This window comes from Haemaphysalis longicornis, unplaced genomic scaffold, assembly GCF_048455015.1.
Source record: "Haemaphysalis longicornis isolate Haplotype H1 unplaced genomic scaffold, Haemaphysalis longicornis Haplotype H1 scaffold_1, whole genome shotgun sequence".
Taxonomy (NCBI): domain Eukaryota; kingdom Metazoa; phylum Arthropoda; class Arachnida; order Ixodida; family Ixodidae; genus Haemaphysalis; species Haemaphysalis longicornis.
Window position 1 is genome coordinate 346258293 of NW_027526203.1, and position 18760 is coordinate 346277052.

At 44.8% G+C, this 18760-nt stretch overlaps 1 protein-coding gene across 2 annotated transcripts in view; it reads left to right on the forward strand.

Annotated features, from left to right (window-relative positions):
• The window catches only part of Sfl (N-deacetylase and N-sulfotransferase sfl), a 46703-nt gene that overhangs the window by 522 nt on the left and 27421 nt on the right, over positions 1 to 18760 (forward strand). The window contains exons 1-8 of one of the 2 annotated variants that reach the window (XM_077685194.1): positions 1406 to 1424; positions 3295 to 3383; positions 5675 to 6314; positions 10041 to 10270; positions 14739 to 14942; positions 17167 to 17293; positions 17383 to 17498; positions 17575 to 17760. In XM_077685194.1, coding sequence (XP_077541320.1) covers positions 5738 to 6314; positions 10041 to 10270; positions 14739 to 14942; positions 17167 to 17293; positions 17383 to 17498; positions 17575 to 17760 — 1440 coding nt within the window. In that variant the 5' untranslated portion in view covers positions 1406 to 1424; positions 3295 to 3383; positions 5675 to 5737. Of the gene's footprint in view, positions 1 to 1405; positions 1425 to 3294; positions 3384 to 5674; positions 6315 to 10040; positions 10271 to 14738; positions 14943 to 17166; positions 17294 to 17382; positions 17499 to 17574; positions 17761 to 18760 lie in introns of those variants that run through there. The other variant, XM_077685189.1, reaches the window with a different exon arrangement.

Here is an 18760-nt window from a genome sequence, read left to right on the forward strand (position 1 = left end):
CGTGCCTCTCGGCGTTTTGGCAATGCTTTCCCTGCACGAGCTTGGCCTCTCGTGAGGGAAGCGGCCGAGACGCGCGCGCTCCTTGCTTTGGACGCCGTCCAGATGAATCTGGAACAAAGTATAGAGAGGAAATGCTAGCGGCGATATCACCTTGTTACCGCCTATTTTGTGTGTGAATGGTAGTCCATGCGTTTTTTCGGGCTCGTGGAGAGGCGTGTTTTGTTTCTAGCACGGCGTGTTTACCAGCAGCTTCAGACGTGAAGCGTACTTTTGGGCATCATTGATGCGATTTGTTTCGTTTGGTTTTCCCATTATATCTTCCGTACGACCGCCTAGATGCATTTTAATTAGCGCTTGAGCTCGGGGCTGTCTAGTATGCGTGCGAAATGCTCAGTTTGGTGGCGTTGTATCATTTATAATTTTGCCATAATTTTAACCGATTTCGAAGTTAACTGCGCTAATGTGTCGTCGTTGGTAAACCACAGTGGAAGCCATAAAACGGTACGCATGCTTGCGCTCAAGCTTAGGCAGCGCTTTTATCACGCGAGCTCGGTTATCTGGTGTCCTTGGTGAGGTATGTCAGCCACTTCTGCATATGGAACGAGGCACCGCAAGACTGACGGCGGTATTGTCTTCACGGCGATGTTAAAAGCAAAAGTTCAGCGTGTCAGGGATTGCCTGCAGCTGTGCAAAGCAGAGCATGATTGTGTGACCTGCCACATTCCATTGGAACAGGTGACTGAAATAAATATGTGGCCCCAACGTATCACTTCAGATACATCAAATACTGAGTACAAGTGGAGAGGCTTGGTGGCATAGGAGGCAATCTGTCCCCACTGGTAGAATGTCTTCTGCAGAAGGAGGTCTTGTTTTTAAGTTTCCTCCTTGTAACTGAAGTGACCACCACACATAGCCACTTTACTATATTTAGTCTACATTAGATTGTCTGTACAGTCTTCTTTCGCAGAGTTTTTGACAGAACTGCTATATTGTGAGCTACAAAATGGTTCGCATATTTATTGGCTACTGCTTTCATTGTGCTGCATCAAAATTTTGTCTGCATTTTATTGGCAGTACTCAACATTACTGAGCTTGGTCGTTTGTGAATGATGGAAGTAACTTCTCTCGCCTTTCTATGCTTCGCAGTCATTTTTGAAGGAAACGCTTGTTAAGCCGAGCCTGACCGAGGAACGGTGGTTTTTCCTGTTCCTGCTTTGACGTGGTGGCCACTCTATCAATGTCATTGACACAGCACCTCTCTCTCTCTGTGTCTCGGTTTTTGTTGCTTGATTGTACGTACTCAAAGATTAGGCTGGCAGTCGTGCTGCTTCTGGGGAACAAGTGGCTTGCAAAACAGGAAGTTTCGCCTCTCTTTCAGACGATACAGTTGGTTCTAGGAAAGGAATCTCCTCTGTTCTCATCAGGTTCATTCTTTTCCTTCTGAGGATTCTTTCCTGGCTTGATTGTCGCTTGGGCCAACGAGTGGGCGAAAAATTCACTAAATAGTAGCCGATTTGCTCTGCTGTCTGTACAGAACTATGGTTTCGCTCTTGAGGGCTTGTTCATAAAAGCTTGCTGGCAAGCTGGTGGATATTGCTTGTCTCAAAGAATGTCTCTTCTGTACATCTGACTGTGTTGCCAAGATTACTGGCTTGTATTATAAAGTATGGTGGGATACCTTTACTCGATATATTGCCTATCTGCAGTATCTGGTTGTTTGTTTTGGTGTATGTTAACTTGATTCCCATGTGTATATTGTAGCACAAGGTATTTAACAGGACACAGGGAGGATCTGAGTTTTCCTTCCTGTGTTCTGAACATTTATGTCATAGTTGGTGTGCAAATGTTGCCCTAGGGGGAGGGCAAGGTTACAAAGCATTCCGGCTTGTTTGCAAGGCTGGCCATTTGCTGAAATCCAGGTTGGTGGCATCGTGCTGCCGCTGTTAAGAGTGAGGATGCGTGTTCACTCCTGGCTGAAGCGGCAGTTTTTCGTATTAAGACGAAAATGCCCGTGTGTGGAGATTTCGGGACACGTTGAACACCTCCAGGTGTTCTAAATAAATTCGCGTCCCCCCACTGCAGCATGTCTCATAGCCCAAATGTACTATTATGAGCAATATGAAGGGAACACAGGAAAGCGTAAAAAACACCCTCAGACCCAGTTATGAGTGATACGCATCGGCCGCCGTCGGAAACAGAGTGGAAAGGGGGATGCTGTTCTAACAACTGTTTGCATCCCGCCGTGTGTCTTATCGGCTGTCGGACGATACCGTATTATCGGAGAAATGGCATAAGCTGCTGTTTTGTAGAAATGCCAGTGTGGTGGGAGTGCCAACAGTTAGTGGTGGAAGAGCGCCCTCCTTTCCCCGTGTTTTTCACAGCATCATCCGCGTATCGCTCCAGGTCTGTTTCCAAGCTGTTTGCAACGCGTTCCTGCGTTCCCTTTCATATTGCTCATAATAGTACCTTCGGCACGTAAAAGCCCCAGATTTTCGTAATTACATCCCGGTTCGCAGTTTTCCAGTATAAGGCAGTTTGCGTAACCTGGTTTCCCAACACTCATCTGGTTTCCCAACACTCATAAATATTTATTTCACCATTGTTTTCACCACAACACCAACCTCGCAATGCATGGTGGGATTAATAGTTTTAGCATATACTGAACGCAACTCTGGTTCATAGCGTCAATACCACATGCTTGTTGCAACGCTGAATTAGATAGCTATTACAACTGCTTACACAAATTTGTTATTTGGCCCCACCCTAGCCGAGGAAGGATGCAAAGTACTGACATTGTGGTCTGTGCAGAAACGGCAGGCATGCAAGTTGGCTTGTCAAAATTGGTCTGTCGGAGAGTTCTAGAGTCAGGAATTTGTGAGCTTAAATAATGCATAGGTTAGTTAACTTTGGTTTTGGTGATAAAGCTTCGAATTTCGCTTTTAGTAATCATTTTTATTATTTTTTAAAGAAACCATTGTGGGATTTTTTTGAGGCTTGAAAACAATGGGGCTGAGTACTGTCAGCCTTTTATGCTCAGCTTGCTTTAGATTGCTTCAATGAGTGGCATAATGAGAAATAATTTTTAATCAAAACACGATTCCGGGCTATGTATTCTGAAATGGTGGTGTAATTTCTCTTGCTGGGAATTAACATTGCCGCAGCATTTTAAGTGTGGCACCTGCTACACGTTCTGAGTTCACTACAAGAAAAGTACAATAGTGCCGATAATGCTGAGACTTTTATGTTGGAAATTTTGTTGTCTGTGAATTAAGTGTGTCTTCGCATTGTCTGCAGAACTGTGGAGCTCCTCACTTTCACAAGCATTCACTTACGGAAAGTTTGTGGTACCCTGTTTCGTCACAGATGATCGCCTCCTTTACAAGGTAAAGAGCTCTTCAACACCAGAAACTTCTTTAATATGCCGTGAGTAAAGTGTGTGAATCTTGTACAGTGACTGAGGGTGTTAAGTGTGAGTGCCAATGCAAAGAGTAATTTATTGAGTCATGGGATAAGAGAGTTCGTGTATGTCACAAACTTTTTACCATTCTTCTGGTAGTCAAATGTGTAGGCATTGCTAGGAAGAAAATACTGCAATGGTGCTAACTTAAATTGCACGAAATGACTGGGCATATACAATGGGTACTTATGCAATGTGGTAATGTGGAACTGAGGGTACTGCTTACGTAGCTTGCTTCAGTTGAATGGAACAGAACTTGATTTTGGGGCTGTTTTCTGCATGATGATTGAAGTTGTTCCCATTGCGACACTTTTTTGTCTGTAATGTAGGAAATAGAAATAGCCAGGTAGCTAAGCAAGTTTGTTAAAAACTCGTGTGTGAATGTGGACCTTAGAATGCTAAAGCAGTTGTGGCATTGAAATCGTATTCTTTGCTGGATATGTGGGGAAGTGCTGGTGGTACTACAATTCTGCTCTGACACTCGCACTTCTTAGTTGTAGCTGATGGAATCATGGCAGTGCTTTTAACAGCTGTTTTCATAAATTAGGCGTTTTCCTCCAATGCCTCGTGTGCGTGCTGAGAGAGGAGGTTCAGTGCTGTTTTCATATGCGTCCAAGTTTTGTCTCTGGAAATCTGCAGGGCAGAGTAAAAAATTACGTTCACCCTATTTCTAAAAATTTATTACAGCCAGTGTAGAGAAGGAACAAGTTCAGAATTTTTCGTTGTAGCTTAGCTTCCTAGGTTACAGCATTTCACAAGCTTTTACTAACCATTAAAGAATATTATTTGATTTGTCCTGCAGTCGTGTATGCACCGCTTCTCACACGTATTTTTGCCATATCAGCAAGTGGGATGCACATGGGCCCTTGCTGGAACTCAATACTGGTAGAAGGGCTCAGCAGTGAACAATGCACAGCGCATTGCATTTGCATGTGTAATAATCACACTTGGGGTTCATAAATCCAATGTGTTCAGAAAGCAGTGTGTACGTTGTGGCAACTCATAAACAAGTTTTTTTATTGGTTAAATATGCTCATGCGAAACAATGCATTTACATGTGTAATAGCCACATTTGGGGTTCATAAATAAGGCACAGTCCAATGTGTTCAGGAAAGAGTGCATACATTGTGGCAACTCATTTTTTTATAAACAAGTTTGTTCATAGGGTAAATATACTCATGCGGAACCATTCGGTTCAGTGATGGGGCTTGAATTGTGATGACTTATGTGCTACAGAGGGCATGTTTATTTCTAAAATTCCCCAAAAGGTGCAGTACTGTGAACGAGTCAAGCACCCATGCAGTACAGATGGCCACATGAGCACACTGAGTTGAGCAATGGGCCTCAGAATCACACTTTGTTCTCTTCATGTGCAAAAGCACGAAAGGAGTATGGGTGAAGGTTAAAAGAATTTCAAGTGTGTATCTTCTAACGGGAGTTGTTGAAAGCAGGAGGAGTTTATTTGCACGAGCAAATGAGTAGACAATTACAGTGCAGTCAATGGCAGGAGGCTTCTGGAATTCTGTAGCTTGCATCAGGCATCGCAAGATAATAGACCTGTGACAGAATACCGATTGTACTCGAGGTCTGTTGGCATTAAATGCCTACCAGCATTGATTGTATCGGAACTTATAAAAATTGCCAGCATACATTTAACTTTTTTTCTTTTTGGTCTTAACCGAAATGTCCAAATCCTAGCAATCGAGTTTAAAACTGTGCTTATTGTAATACGGCAGTGTTTAGAATAAAAGGCCACATAGTTACCATGAGCCACGTGCCATTTGAAGCGGCCATGTATTCATAGTTATGAGCCCAATATGATATTTTATTAGTAATATTAAGCACAGCATTTCTTATGTCTGGTGCAAAAGAATTAGATTTATCGGTTGACTTCACTACGTCAAGTTGCTTAAGCTTTATGGGCTTAGTGCTGCTAAGGTATAGATCAAGACAATCTCATTTGATCGGCTGTCGTAACGCTGTTAGGGCGGAGACTTCTAGAAATTGAAAGCAACAGCTGAACTTGGACTCGTTTTTGGAATTTCACACGAGTTAGTGGCGTATTCGTAAAGCACGTGCCACAAGAATCCTTGTCATGCAGCCTGTGGTTGGGTTTTATGTAAAATTGGAAACATCTGCGGCCTGGCCGTGTGAGCGACACTGCCGTGGGCGGTGTGGTGGATGCGGCCTGACGGCCCTGCTAATGTGATGGTGCAGCATGTGAGCGGAGCGAGGAGGCCGGCGGGTGTTGTGGGGAGCATGGCTCCTGGTGGTTGAGCCATGCTTTTGGAAAGCCTGGGTGCCGTGTCCCCCTGGTGCCACCATGCGAGTCAGCTCAGCCTGCGGCGCTGCCTGCTCGGGGCCCTGGTCCTGGGCCTGTGTTCACTGCTACTCTCGGTGTACGTGGTCAACCAGAGCTCTCTGCGGGGCCTGCTGCTGCGCGGGGCTCCCCCTCCGCCACGGCCCACCTTCCAGTGCCGCTCGCAGCTGGACGGAGGCCTCCGGGGGGAGCCCAGCGCGGCCAACGTGCACGCCTCGAGCGCCCAGCTGCGCCTCGACCCCCGTGTGCTCGTCTTCGTCGAGACCCAGTTCTCCAAGCTGGGCAAGCAGATCTGCGAGATCCTCGAAGGCAGCCGCTTCCGCTTCAAGGTCGAGACGACGGGCAAGACCCTGCCCGTGCTCACCAACCTGGACAAGGGCCGCTTCGCCGTGATCGTCTTCGAGAACTTCGAGAAGTACCTGGCCATGCACAAGTGGAACCGGGAGCTCATCGACAAGTACTGCCGCGAGTACAGTGTCGGCATCATCGGCTTCATCCGACCCCGCGAGGACACCTACACGGGTGCACAGTTGTCTGGTGAGGGGCCAGTTCATTCCTCAGTTGCTGGAAAGGTGTGGGGGGGGAGGCGCTGCCATGAGTGAGTGTGAAATGAGTTTATGTGAAATTCTCGTCTGCACAAATGCTGCGTTCAGCGTTTGTGCAAGTTAAGGTTTCACAAACAGTGCTTTATGCATTATTCCTTGTACACCTAACGTATTATGAACTGCTTTGGGGAAGCCATCTTTACCTGGGTACATGCTGGGTCATGCATATATCGCTGCATAGGTAGCATTGCTGGCTGCAGTTGGCAATTTCATGGGGAAACAGTAAATGGAGAATATGGTGTTATATTTCTTGCTATGCTCACTATAGTGCTCAATAAATTTAATGGAAAAATGACAACTTTTGATGTCTTGGAACGAACAGGAATGGAACTTCTGTACATATTTTGCATAAAAAATTTTCACCTTTGCCATCCTGCACTAAAACAGCCGAATTTCGCCAAGGTCGTTTATTGGGGCTGCCCTACGCCACAGCGGCCAAATTACTCCATGAGAAACAACTGCCAACGGGCTCTGAGCCTTAAAATGTGGCTCTAACATTTTTTTGGTGGTTTCATCAAGCTCGCAGTTGGCAACAATGCCAGGCAATAGCTCAGCTTTGGCTTAACATAAAGGGGAAGGTGGGTCATACCTGTTTCTTTGATTTCTTGGCGGTGTTGTCAACTGTAGGGTAATTAGGGTAATCTGGGAATTTTTACCCAGTGTAGGGCTATAGGGCAGTATTGCAGTTTATCCTACCAGGTGTAGAGTAATTTTAACATTTTGCTGTTCAGTAGGAAGCAGTGAAATCAACCCGGTAAGTAGCTCAGGTTAAGAATTGGGCTTGGGAAAGTAGCTCAGCAATGTGGCACCTCCACATTTCCTCAAAAGCAGAGTGCAAACCGCTTTTGTGCAGCATTCCTTTCTATGCCCAGATGGCATGCCAATTGTTTAATTCTCAAATGCACCGATAACTCAAGTTGGAAGTTTCTTACCCGGCAGTACCAAATACAACTGCTGTCACAACCTGCCTACATAGGCAAAAGTGAGTGGAATGAATTGAACGGGATGTCTGAAAGTTAGTACTACTACCAATATCAACCTACATCACCTGATGCTTGCAAAGCTTGCTTTTTTTCTTTTAATGCCGAAAGCCATTACGATCGAAACATGCTTCTCAAGGTGGTTACGTATTACTGTATATGTTGCCGGTGAATACAGAGGTTGGCGCCGGCTCGCCAAAGCAGAGGAGGAAAGCTCCAATCTTGCTCCGTTGTTGGGCACACAGAACAGAGGAATTGCAACTGCCAGCTATGTTGCAATCTGAGGCTAGCTGCTGCAACAAGTGACACCACAACAGAATGCAGCATGCCTCACCCCTGGAACGTGTACGGTAACGTGGCTGCCATAACGCTATTGGACACTGTCGGCAGGCTCAAGTAGCACGTAGGTGTTGTGCTGCCACAACATCTGCTCAGTGCTCCACTCGCTTGGAAAGTTTTTGCGTAGCAATACATCACCGTTTCCAAAACAGGTCAGGAGAAGAATCCGGGGCTTCCTATACTGTTGGTTATTTACAGTCACGGACAAATGAACCGCGAACATGAAAATATGAACCAGAACACACAGATAGCGCAATTTCTTTCTGTGGAAGTGAAATTTTCGTCTGGCTTTATTACAGTAACCAAGATTGAAAATGCGTCTTTCAGGTATACCACTAGCGAGCCATTCTTTATCTCCACTACTCATATTCTTTGGTTTTGCGTGTTGCAGTTCATATTGTCGTGTTCTCGTGTCATTTGTCCATGACTGTACATGGTTCTGCGTTGCAAGCGTTCTTGTCGTTTGGATTTCCGTGACTTGTAATAGTTTGTCTCAAGTGATAACATTGGGTGCAGCGACTTTCATTCTCCATGGCAGTGCAGCATAGTTAACTTGTTTATTGGTGAGGGAGGTATCTTTGTGGCTTGGGGTAAAACTAAGCATTGACAGCATGACTGGTACAGTAAGGCTGAACCTTTCACATGTGAATCTGTTGGTGTCACTCCTTGCATCACTCGGTTGTCAACTTTGCTGTCGGTTCGTGTGGTTTACCCTACAGGTATTTCACGTGATAGAAGAATTTTCAGACAAGAGCAGACTGTTAGTTACTCAGCTGTGTAGGTGTGTACGTGTAGAGGTGGAAGGGGAGTAAGGCTCGAGTAGGGTGGAAAATGCCAGCCCAATTATTAGTATGTCCACCATATAATAAAATCTTGCCCAGCCCATTGCTCTAGGCCAGTGATTCTCGGCCATGATTGTGCCGGGTATACCCCCATTAAAGAAACAATTTGCTCTTGCAGCTGAACACGCCTATACGCCTGTTGTATGCCCGCTCTATGCCTGCCTTTTGTATTTATGGCTCTTTTGCACAGGGGTGGCATTGCGCAAAAAACCCACTATAAGTGCGTGTTACATGGAGAAGTCAAACGCACATGCCATGCGGCAAAGCCACTGTTTGGTGTTCAAGGGAAGGAAACAGGGTGGGTGGGTAAGTGGGTGGGTGGGTGTCGAAGGCCAGGCCTTGCCTTCTGCAGTTTTACTATAGGTGTGCTGGAATACTTCGTGACGGCTGCTATTAAGCATAAAAAGCGCTACACACACATCCACATGTGTGGCTGCATTAACTCATTGTCTCCCTCCCCTTTACGTTGCACTATCTGCATTTGCATTAAAGTCCCGTTAAACAAGCTTTAATGACTTACAGTTTATGGTCTGCAGAACTGGCCTGAAATCCATTAATTATGAGCACAAATGGCTGCTATGGGGACTTAACGACGCATTTGGTTGGTCACTTTTTAGAGCTCTGGAAAGCGGCAACACGTTTGGGGGGGTCACAAGGGAATGCTACAGCACCAGCCTCCGAGTCGGGTTCTCCCCGTCCAATCTGAGTTCGAAGGGAGTGCCAGCAAGGTCAGGCTGCGGGCGAGCACTATGAGACCGGCCGTTGTATCAGTCACCTAAGGCTGGTTCCACGAGAGGTCGAACATGCGTGTTCACGCGCATTTTTTGTTTTCTGTCAAATTTATATGAGTTCTTTTCAAGGCTTGGATTATTTTGTTTTTGGTGAGCGGCGCCACACAGAGGCAAAACTAACTTTGAAGAAATTCTAGAGGACACAGTGCTGTTTTAAATTTTTTCCTTTCTTACATATGCTGAAATAAACATAAGGGACAGACTGGGTGACATGAGGACATTGTGAGTTTAAACATTGGCCTGCCGTTTCAAGCATTTCTATTTGCTACTATCAAACATCTGTCATTGATTTTGCAATGAGTGTGTCCTCCGCACTCTAAGTGAGCGTTGCTTGTTTTGTTTAGCCCTAGCCAGCACCAGTGCTTAGCCTTGTTTTGGTTATTTGAAATGTAATCACTGAGCTAGGGTAAGCTTTGTTCATACTTGAGCCTCAAGCTTACCGTAATACTAAACGCACATGAACATTGTATCAATTATCAAGTTTTTAAGGGTTCTGCATGCAAATTTTTTAAGGAAAACAAGACTTGTTCAAAGGATGTAAGGGTAGCTTTTGATGACATGCAGTATGGAGAGTATGTGTTTCTGGCCTACGGTAGTCCGTACAGTAATACTTTATCTTGGTAAAAGGGGATGCTATAACTTTCAACATGCATTGTTGCCTGCTTGTGATGTGGGGCTGATGTAACATCTTTTTTTCTCCCATTAGGCCTGCCTTTGTACATGCACACAAACATGGCCTTGAAGGATTACGAACTGAACTCCTTGTCATCAATTCTGAGGATTGCCCGTGCTGGAGAGACTTTTTCTGGCAGCTTGCCTGGGGAAGACTGGACGGTGTTCCAGCCCAACCACTCCACCTTTGTTCCTTTGGCACAGGCCAGGTCACAGCATGATGATATTGCCGATGGCAATGGGCCACACACCACTGTTGTACAGGTGATTTTTTATGCTTTCATGAGAAGTTCGTTTGTGGGACAATTTTCGATTACCTGTTGCGGGCATGTAGTGGCTAAGGGCCGCTGCACTTGAGGTCACGAGTTTGGTTTTTGGCCATTGAGGCTGTATTTCTGATGGAGGCGGAACACAAAAGCAGGTTCCAGTGCAGAGTAAAGAAATTGTTTTGTAGCTTACCACACCTCAAAGCCCAGTTGTTTGTTTGGTGCAGGTGGAAAACAGTCAAGGGGACATGAAAGGACAGAAACAATTGGCCTTTGTTAATAGCTTACCACACATGTGGCAGCAACAGTGTCTTACTAACACGAAAATGCCGAAAGTGGGAAAGTAGGTTTCGACGGCCATACTAAACAAACATTGACTGGTTAAACAGAATTAGTGGAGCTTGTCTGAGCGCTATCCTGAACAAGGCAAAGGTGTGTAAATGTAAAATAATTGTATGTGATAACTGCCATGTTTTTTGGCGTGTAACTAGCACCAATTGTTGACAAATCTGAAGAGTAGAATTAGGGTGGGGGCAATTTGCAAATTTCGCCCCCAAGTGCGTCTTCACCACAATGTGTGCCATGATGCATGCATTGTCACTGCTGTCATTGCATGCTTTCCCCCTGCCCTGGTCTAACCAGCCTGACAATGCCACACCTGACAACAAGTGAGGGGAGAGCGTCTTACAACCTAGCAGCTGTCTACAAGTAATCAGTTCAAGAGGTTTGCCTTGCGGTGTAGCAGTATGATTTTGGCTGCTTATGTCTTTATGTGAAAGGAAAAGAGGGGCTTTTACTCCTGGGTGAAACAAGCAGTATGGCACTGGAGCATTCATTATCTGAGCATGCGCAGTGTAATTGTGTGGTACTCTTTTTTTTTATGAGGACTGAAAGAATGTTTACGAAGCCAGTAGCTTTAGGAATGTGCAGGGATATCTTTGTTCTTTTCTGTGGCTCAATATGAGGGCATAGTTCATATAACACGAGGTAAATATTATGCCCCTGAGCAAGCGTTTTTTTTTTTTAAACAAACTATGTTTTTAGGCACTAATTAATGTGTTCTCTCTGTTGGTAAGATTTGTTTTCATGTTGATTTCGGTCCGATGTTTTGCCTTGTTGTACAAGCACATACCAAATATTTTTACAGGTTAACGCGAGAGCCGCCAGCCCTCTTTGCTGTCAGTGTCTATGTTAAATATGACATCTAGCAGTGAAAGTCTGAGGTTATTGCTGCTATTGGCTACACCATAGAGATAATATACTGACTCTAGAGGGAAAGCGCGCCGCTGAGCCAATGCATTGGAACCGTACGACACACAGTGGCAGACATGATACAACGATTTGAAGGTTGCCAGCTGAGTTTTTGCTTACTAAAAACGGCGAAAGCGATGGGTTGTAATCTGGCAACGAGCTACTGTGGCATTTCCGCGTCCGGCTAGCGAAGCATGCCGGGATTAATTGTAACATGGCGGACCGCTGGCCAGGCGGATTTTGTGTAGGCGGCGTCGACAGCATTGCGTAGTTTATCTCCTGTGGGTAGGTAACCGACGTGTTTTCGGTTTAGCGTGTGACTTATATGTACTGAGACTATTTGAGCAAGATGTGGCAACGCTCACACAACACTTGCGCGCAAGCTCGAATGCGACTGATCGCATGCGCGAGGACGTCAAGGAATCAGCTGATCCGTACTGGGGCGCACAGAAAAAATGAATCTCCGTCATGATCTCCGTGCATTTTTGCGCTGTGCTGCTTTGTTTGCCATTCTGTGACATTTTGCGAGTCGCTCAATGCTTTTCAAATGAAGTGAAGTGAAGAACTGTGGCTTTGTAGCTGAATGTAAAACCTTTGTTGACACACACACAAAAAAAAGAAAAACGTTATCGCAATGGCCAACGCTGATATTCCCGGTGAGTCGCGGCCCTTTGAAGCACAGGAACGAAAGAGCGCGGTCGATCGCAGGCCAACGGAGTGGCAGAATGCATGCCAAGGGAGTATGCGAAATACAGTCAGTGACGTGTCCCGTTTTCCTTTCCGTCTGTATTCGTCAAGTTCTAGCTGCTTTCCACCACTTCAAAGGGAAAGCTTGCGGGACTGAATGGGCAGTATTGAATGGGCAGTAATGTGCCGCACAGAGCGCGCGAGGAGAGAACATTGACTTGTTGACTTATTGTGATTGATTAAAAAAGCAACCGCATTTCGTTACCTATTTTTTCGTTCTACCTTCACGAACGTTTGCGCGAAAGTTCGAAGCACGGAGAGCTGTAAAAAGTTCCATGAATAAAACAACTGGAACCGAACAATTATAAAAGTTCCTTTTATTTCTCTTCCAACGGGAACAATCGCTGGCTGCCACTCCGTAGCCTGTAGTGAACTTGCGGTCGTCAAGGTCAGATCGGAATCGCTGTTCCGGCGTCAGGTCAGAGGCAATAGACAGGGTGTTTAACGTGAAGAAACGAATGACAGCCTCGCAAGCGCCCGGGGAGGCACTTGCTCAGCGCGTGCATCTGAGTTGTACCAGTTGTACGCGTTTTGCACGCACGCAGATCTGAGCTGGATACTGCACACGCACACACACTGCGCAAGTCAGGCGCAAGGGCCTCGCCACTTCCTAGCACACTTAAAGAAATCGAAACCAAAACTCAGCTACGCACTTACTTTTTGTTCGCAAATTAGAGCTTAATTACACTAAAAGTTTTTTTAGAGCTAGTTTTAATTACAGAGGCAATTATTTGCAACTGTTTTGCTTCAGTTCTTTCTTTTAGTTAAATAATTAACGAACAACTTTTTACAAAACTGAATACAATTGATCTGGCAACCATGGGAATTGTATCATGTCAGCGCCCACGATTCGTACGGTCTCGGAGCTCGCTTTACCCCCCTGGGCTACACGACCTGTCTGGCTGTCAGTGTTGCCGATGCCCATGCTGAAGATTTGTGCAGGCATTTTCTACACCTTCCCCTGGGTGGCAGCAGTGCCATTGCTTGGTTTACTCTTCACACTGCGTGGCATACTCCTTTGTGTCGCAAAAAAATGGAAGGGGACAGGGAGAAGCTGGAGCTTTAAATATTCATTTCTCGATAAACAAAGCGCAGTTTGCTGTCAAACAAAAGCTGAAAAGCATTAGAAGGTGTGATTTTTCAGTTGAAACAAAAAAGTGATTCAACTTTTAAGCACCTTTAATTCTCGTGGTGCATGAAATTTTGGTTTTGTTTTTAAGAACACCCCAGGTGGTCTAGTTTAACCTGCAGCCTTTTGCTGTGACATGCCTCGTAGCCCAGATGCGGGTTTGGCGGAAAGTAAGAAGTCGAACTTTTTGAACCGTTTGATTTGAGTAGGGAGCTCCCAGTTAGTTCTGCCGGAGCCATTTTTGGCATCTCTAAGCTACCAAATTGGTGCATTGCCTCCTTTCCCACATGCATGGGGTGGCACAGGGTGTTCGTAAAACTAATGTTGCATATGTGACTGGACTTTGTAAGAGAGCAGGCGTGGGCCACACACGGAACACGCAGCCTACGTATGGTTGGGCTCGTGAAGAAGATCAATGCTGAGTGAAAGATTAGGTAAACCGAGAAGTACTTAAAATTATGCAATAAAAGAATGGCAAACCGACAAGAAAGAAACAGGCACGAGGATGTAGACATGTGCCCTCTTCCTTGCTGTTTTTATTTATTAGTAAATTAACGAAATAACCTTCAGCAACATGGTATTGATGCAGTTTAGTTCAGTAACACTTATGGCCACTTCACTTTTAGTGTGTGAATAAAACATGGTACTGTGAACTGCATAAGTGGCCCATCTGTCCCTGGTGAATTTGTCAGTGTGGCTTGCTTTAATATGTAGGTTGTGTCGTTTATCATTAAACGCCACTTGAATGCGAGAATGGTAGAAGAGGAGACACTCGATGGGGCTTCTGTCGTCCTCGTCTTGAAGCGCTGTTTAACGATGCACAAGAACAAACTAGCCCAACTGTCGGTTCTTGTGGTTTCATTTTGATGACTACATCATTCATGTAACATTTGACAACTTCTTTCTCTTTTTCGTGCTAATCACCTACAAAGTAATTCTATGCATGTTCTAGAAACATTTTGATTGTGTTCCTGGAGACTAGTATGGTTCACAGCCTTTGCATTTGGTTGACTTATAGGGGCAAAGGCCAGACGAAAAATATTTGAATATTTTGTGTTCAGTGTTTACTTTCGTAAAGGAAGAATGAAAGCTTCGAGCCTAAAGCACGTCGCGGAATTTTTATCTCATGCTGACATGTTGTTGGCTTCGTATCCTGCAATGCATGAACGTACCAAGGAAGTTATTAATAATAAGGCATTGAACTTTGTGCAAGGTTTTGTGAGAAATAGTTGATGTCTTTTGCTGGTGTGCTCTTGAAGTTTTGATGAAAATCTGTCAAATTGAAAGACTCGCACGAATATGCTATAAACCGTGCCCATACATTGTCTCACCTTTTCAGGATATAGGGAAATTTGATGGGATCCAAAGAGTTATTTTTGGAAATGGCTTTGGATTCTGGTTGCACAAATTGCTTTTCTTGGACTCCATTTCTTTTTTGTCACACGGAAAACTGAGCCTGCCACTGCAGCGATATCTGCTGATAGACATTGATGACATCTTTGTGGCTGAGCGCGGCAGCCGCATGATGACCCATGATGTGCAGGTGGCTACACCTTCTTTCTACTTGTCTCCCAGACTTCTTGCGTTGTATTTAACGTCCCTGAACTTGAAGGCACCCCCAGTGCAATTGATTTGGGCTTGTGTGCAGCAAAGGCTGCCCCAGCATTTTAAAAAAGGCCCACCTTTGTGGCCTCCCACCCATTAGCGTCCATTCTAATGCCAGTAGTACCATTTTGCATGTAGCTGTGATTGCTTGGATTGCGAATTGAATGGATCACTTGGGACATCTTCCTGGCATAGCTTGTGCATTGGTGTAAACCTGCTGTCAATATTCAATAAGCAGCCATGGCTAGTGCAGAGGTTTGGGGTGCTGACTGGACATTGCCTGCTACCAGAAAATGCATTTCCGGGACATTTCACTGCCACATATGCGCCCTTGTGCATGCACTTGCATTATGTACGCGATAGATTTGCATGCTGCCGCGTCTAGAAAACTGTCTATTTGTATGGAGGGGTCAAAAGAGGCAAAGCTCTGTTGTCTTATCAGCTACTAGGTTATTTTTGTGCAGGCTAGATTATCGAGTGCAAATTCTATTGCCTAATATGCTGACATAGAACTCTCAGCTTAGGTAAAGAAAGGCATAAATTTGAATGGTAGTTGAATATTTCAAAAAAAAAAAAAGGGGGCTTATGTGGTAAAATAGTCATGCCCAACTCCGTTTGGCACTTTGCGAAGTAAAGCATGCGTCCTGGGAAAAGTGGTCTGAAGCAATGTAAGAGGCAAAATGTGAAATTTATAAGATAGAAGCAGTTTCCCTTCTTTCGGACACCAGGTGCTGGGAGGTCGGACTTGTTTACCCTTTTCATTGTGCTTCCCTTTTCCTTCCTGTTTAAAGTATAGTGACAATTTACAATACATAGCAGCCTTTATTAGTTGCGGCCACATTTTCGATGTGCTGTGATCATTCCAGGAAAGTAGTGGGGTCATTCCTTAGTTACTTTAGACAAGTAGACTTGACCTGAGCAGCAATATTTGTGAGCTGGGCTCATCCGCAGTATTTAAAAGGACCCTGAAGAGAGTTGTAAACATTGCTTAGATTAAATTCTAGTATGTGCAGGCTGTGTTCCGAGTTTTTTAAAGCTGATTTATGAGCATATTTCCTAATAAAAAAGGGCATTCGAAAATGCCGTTTTCCTTGCACCATTTTTCTCTCTGGTTTGCTAACATTAGCTCTGACTACACACTGGAAAGTCCACAGGGTTAAATTGAACAGATTTTTAGCATGATTAGCCTTTACAACCTGTGTGCAAAATAAGTCAATATTAACCACGAAGTAGTGGAAATGTAAATTTTGAAAACAGATACCATGAGGCCACATTGCAAAGGGGTTTGTGTCGTCGTTACGGCAGTCGGTGCTTTGGCCACTTACGGTGCATAGTGTTTTCTAGTGCATTACGGATAAACTAAGGTTCTATAGCAAAGTGCAGCTTTGGGCTAGTTGATTGGTAACCTGTCGGGGCAAAACAGCGCGAGAAATGGAGGCAAAAGTCAAAGAACACACAAGTGCTGTTCTTCGGCTTCACACAGCGCTCGTGTTGTGTGCTACTTGATTTTTGCCTCCACTTTGCACGCTGTTTTGCTCTAACCAGTAAGCGCTATACTTCCACTAACTTGTCAAAAAGAGCACCACATGGGGTAAACTGAACAGGCAGTCACCACAAGTAAGACCAACAAATTCACTGTAGTGGTCCTGGAAGGAAGGGGTCAGTAAGAATATGCTGTATTCAGTTTTATTATGACATTGGCTCAGATTAGATGGTTGAAATCTTCAAGCATCTTTATAGCTATGAAAGTGCTTGGCTTGGGAAGAATATCCCTTAAAACACTGTGCATATTGAAGTGTAACCTTATGCATTAGTACTTGTGCACTTTGGCAATTTTTCTTTGTTATCTGTGTTCTCATTCAGCATTTTGTAAATCATATCTCCCAACCCTATAGCTTTCTGCTTCACACAATGCTTTATGCAGTTCTATTTTTAAAGTCTAACAGAGCTTTAAATGTGTATTAGTAGTTCTTTACCCCTCCACCTCCCTATTTTTTCATTTAATTATGTCTGACTAGCTGAAGCACGTAGGCGTTATAAAACGGCAGGGAATTGTTGCTCGTGTTTCCAAAATTAACCATGGCCTCATTGTTGGTTTTAGTAATGTGTCACTTCGCACGTGACGAGTTCCATCAATTCACCACTTACCACCGATTTTTCAGGCACTCCTAGAAGCACAGCAGCAGTTTCGGAAATTAATTCACGGCTTCCGCTTCAATCTTGGCTTTTCGGGTAAATTCTACCACCGGGGCTCACATGAGGAGAACAGGGGTGACGACATGCTGCTTGGTGAGTTCCTTGCGGCCGTTCTGGGTGCCTGGCATCCACAGAGTCGAGCAGAACTAACTTTGGCTGTGCGCTCGTTGCCTGTTTTCCAGCGCATGCCCATGAATTCTGGTGGTTCTGCCACATGTGGAGCCATAGCCAGCCCCATCTGTATGACAACGTGACACTTCTCGAGACTGAAATGAGGCTCAACCGGGAGTTTGCCAAGGTAAGGAATGTAGCTGAAGGCGAAAGGGGTGTGGGGGAATGGCGCGGCTGACAGCATGCTCTGCATGTCCCTGCAGAAGCACCGTATCCAGACAGACTCTGGCTACTCTGTGGCGCCTCACCACTCGGGGGTTTACCCCATCCACGAGCCTCTGTACGATGCCTGGAAGAAAGTGTGGAACATCCGTGTCACCAGCACCGAGGAGTACCCCCACCTGAGGCCAGCCAGGCTGCGCAGGGGGTTCATCCACCGTAACATCATGGTGAGGCCCCGGTACTCCTATCCTGGCTGGCGACCACCCTCAGGGGAGGAAGAGGATGCGCTTCTTATCTTCTTTCCTCTCATCCTAGTGTACCCTTACCCGCATGCTGCTGCATGCTGTTGTGAACTGCGTCCTCATTTGGTGAGGGCCGCCACAGATTTCAGTGCTTTATAAAATGCCGATTAAGTAAGGGCCACTGTAAAATTCTGTACGGACTTTTAATTTACATGCACGGCTTAGTAAGAGCCCCCTTCGAAAATCAAATAACCTTTGGTCAGGTGGTATGTAGGTAGGCCACAACATTCTTCACACTGGAAGTGTGCAGTGGCTCGCAAGTGCACAAGAGTCACTAGAACGAGATGCTATACGAGTGCATGTCTCCCTCCATCCGTGGCTTGGCATTAGAAACAGAACATACGCAGAGCATGTGTTGGAGCAATTTTTGGTGGTTTCACAATAGATGAACGAAGTGGAAATAAAGTTTTTTTTTTCTTTAGCTATTTTGAACTGCTGTCCTCACACAGCACTCCTGTTGTTTGTCTCAATTATCTCGAATTTGTCAATTTTATTAAAAACTAAAGAATCTCGAAAATAGAAAAATTTCACAAACAAGGCCATGCCGAAGCCCTAGGAATGAGCCACCTACCAAAACATCATAGGCCCTTTTAGGTCTAGTTGTGGCTCTAACAAAATCTTGATTTGCACCTCCTCGAGACAGTGAACTGGCCATGCTTGGAAATGGCTTATAATCTGTAAAACTAAAATCTTTACATACTGATGTAGTATATATATATATATATATATATATATATATATATATATATATATATATATTTTTTTTTTTTTGCCTTCAGTAGTCTGGCCAAGTTTACTGTTTTGGAGTTCTGCTATGCAATGAAGCCTTGTTAATTTCAGTCCTACAAGACTGAGGAACACTGTGGATCGTTGAAACATCATGTTATGCAGAACCATATGTTAAGAAAGGCGGCTAATGAAGAAT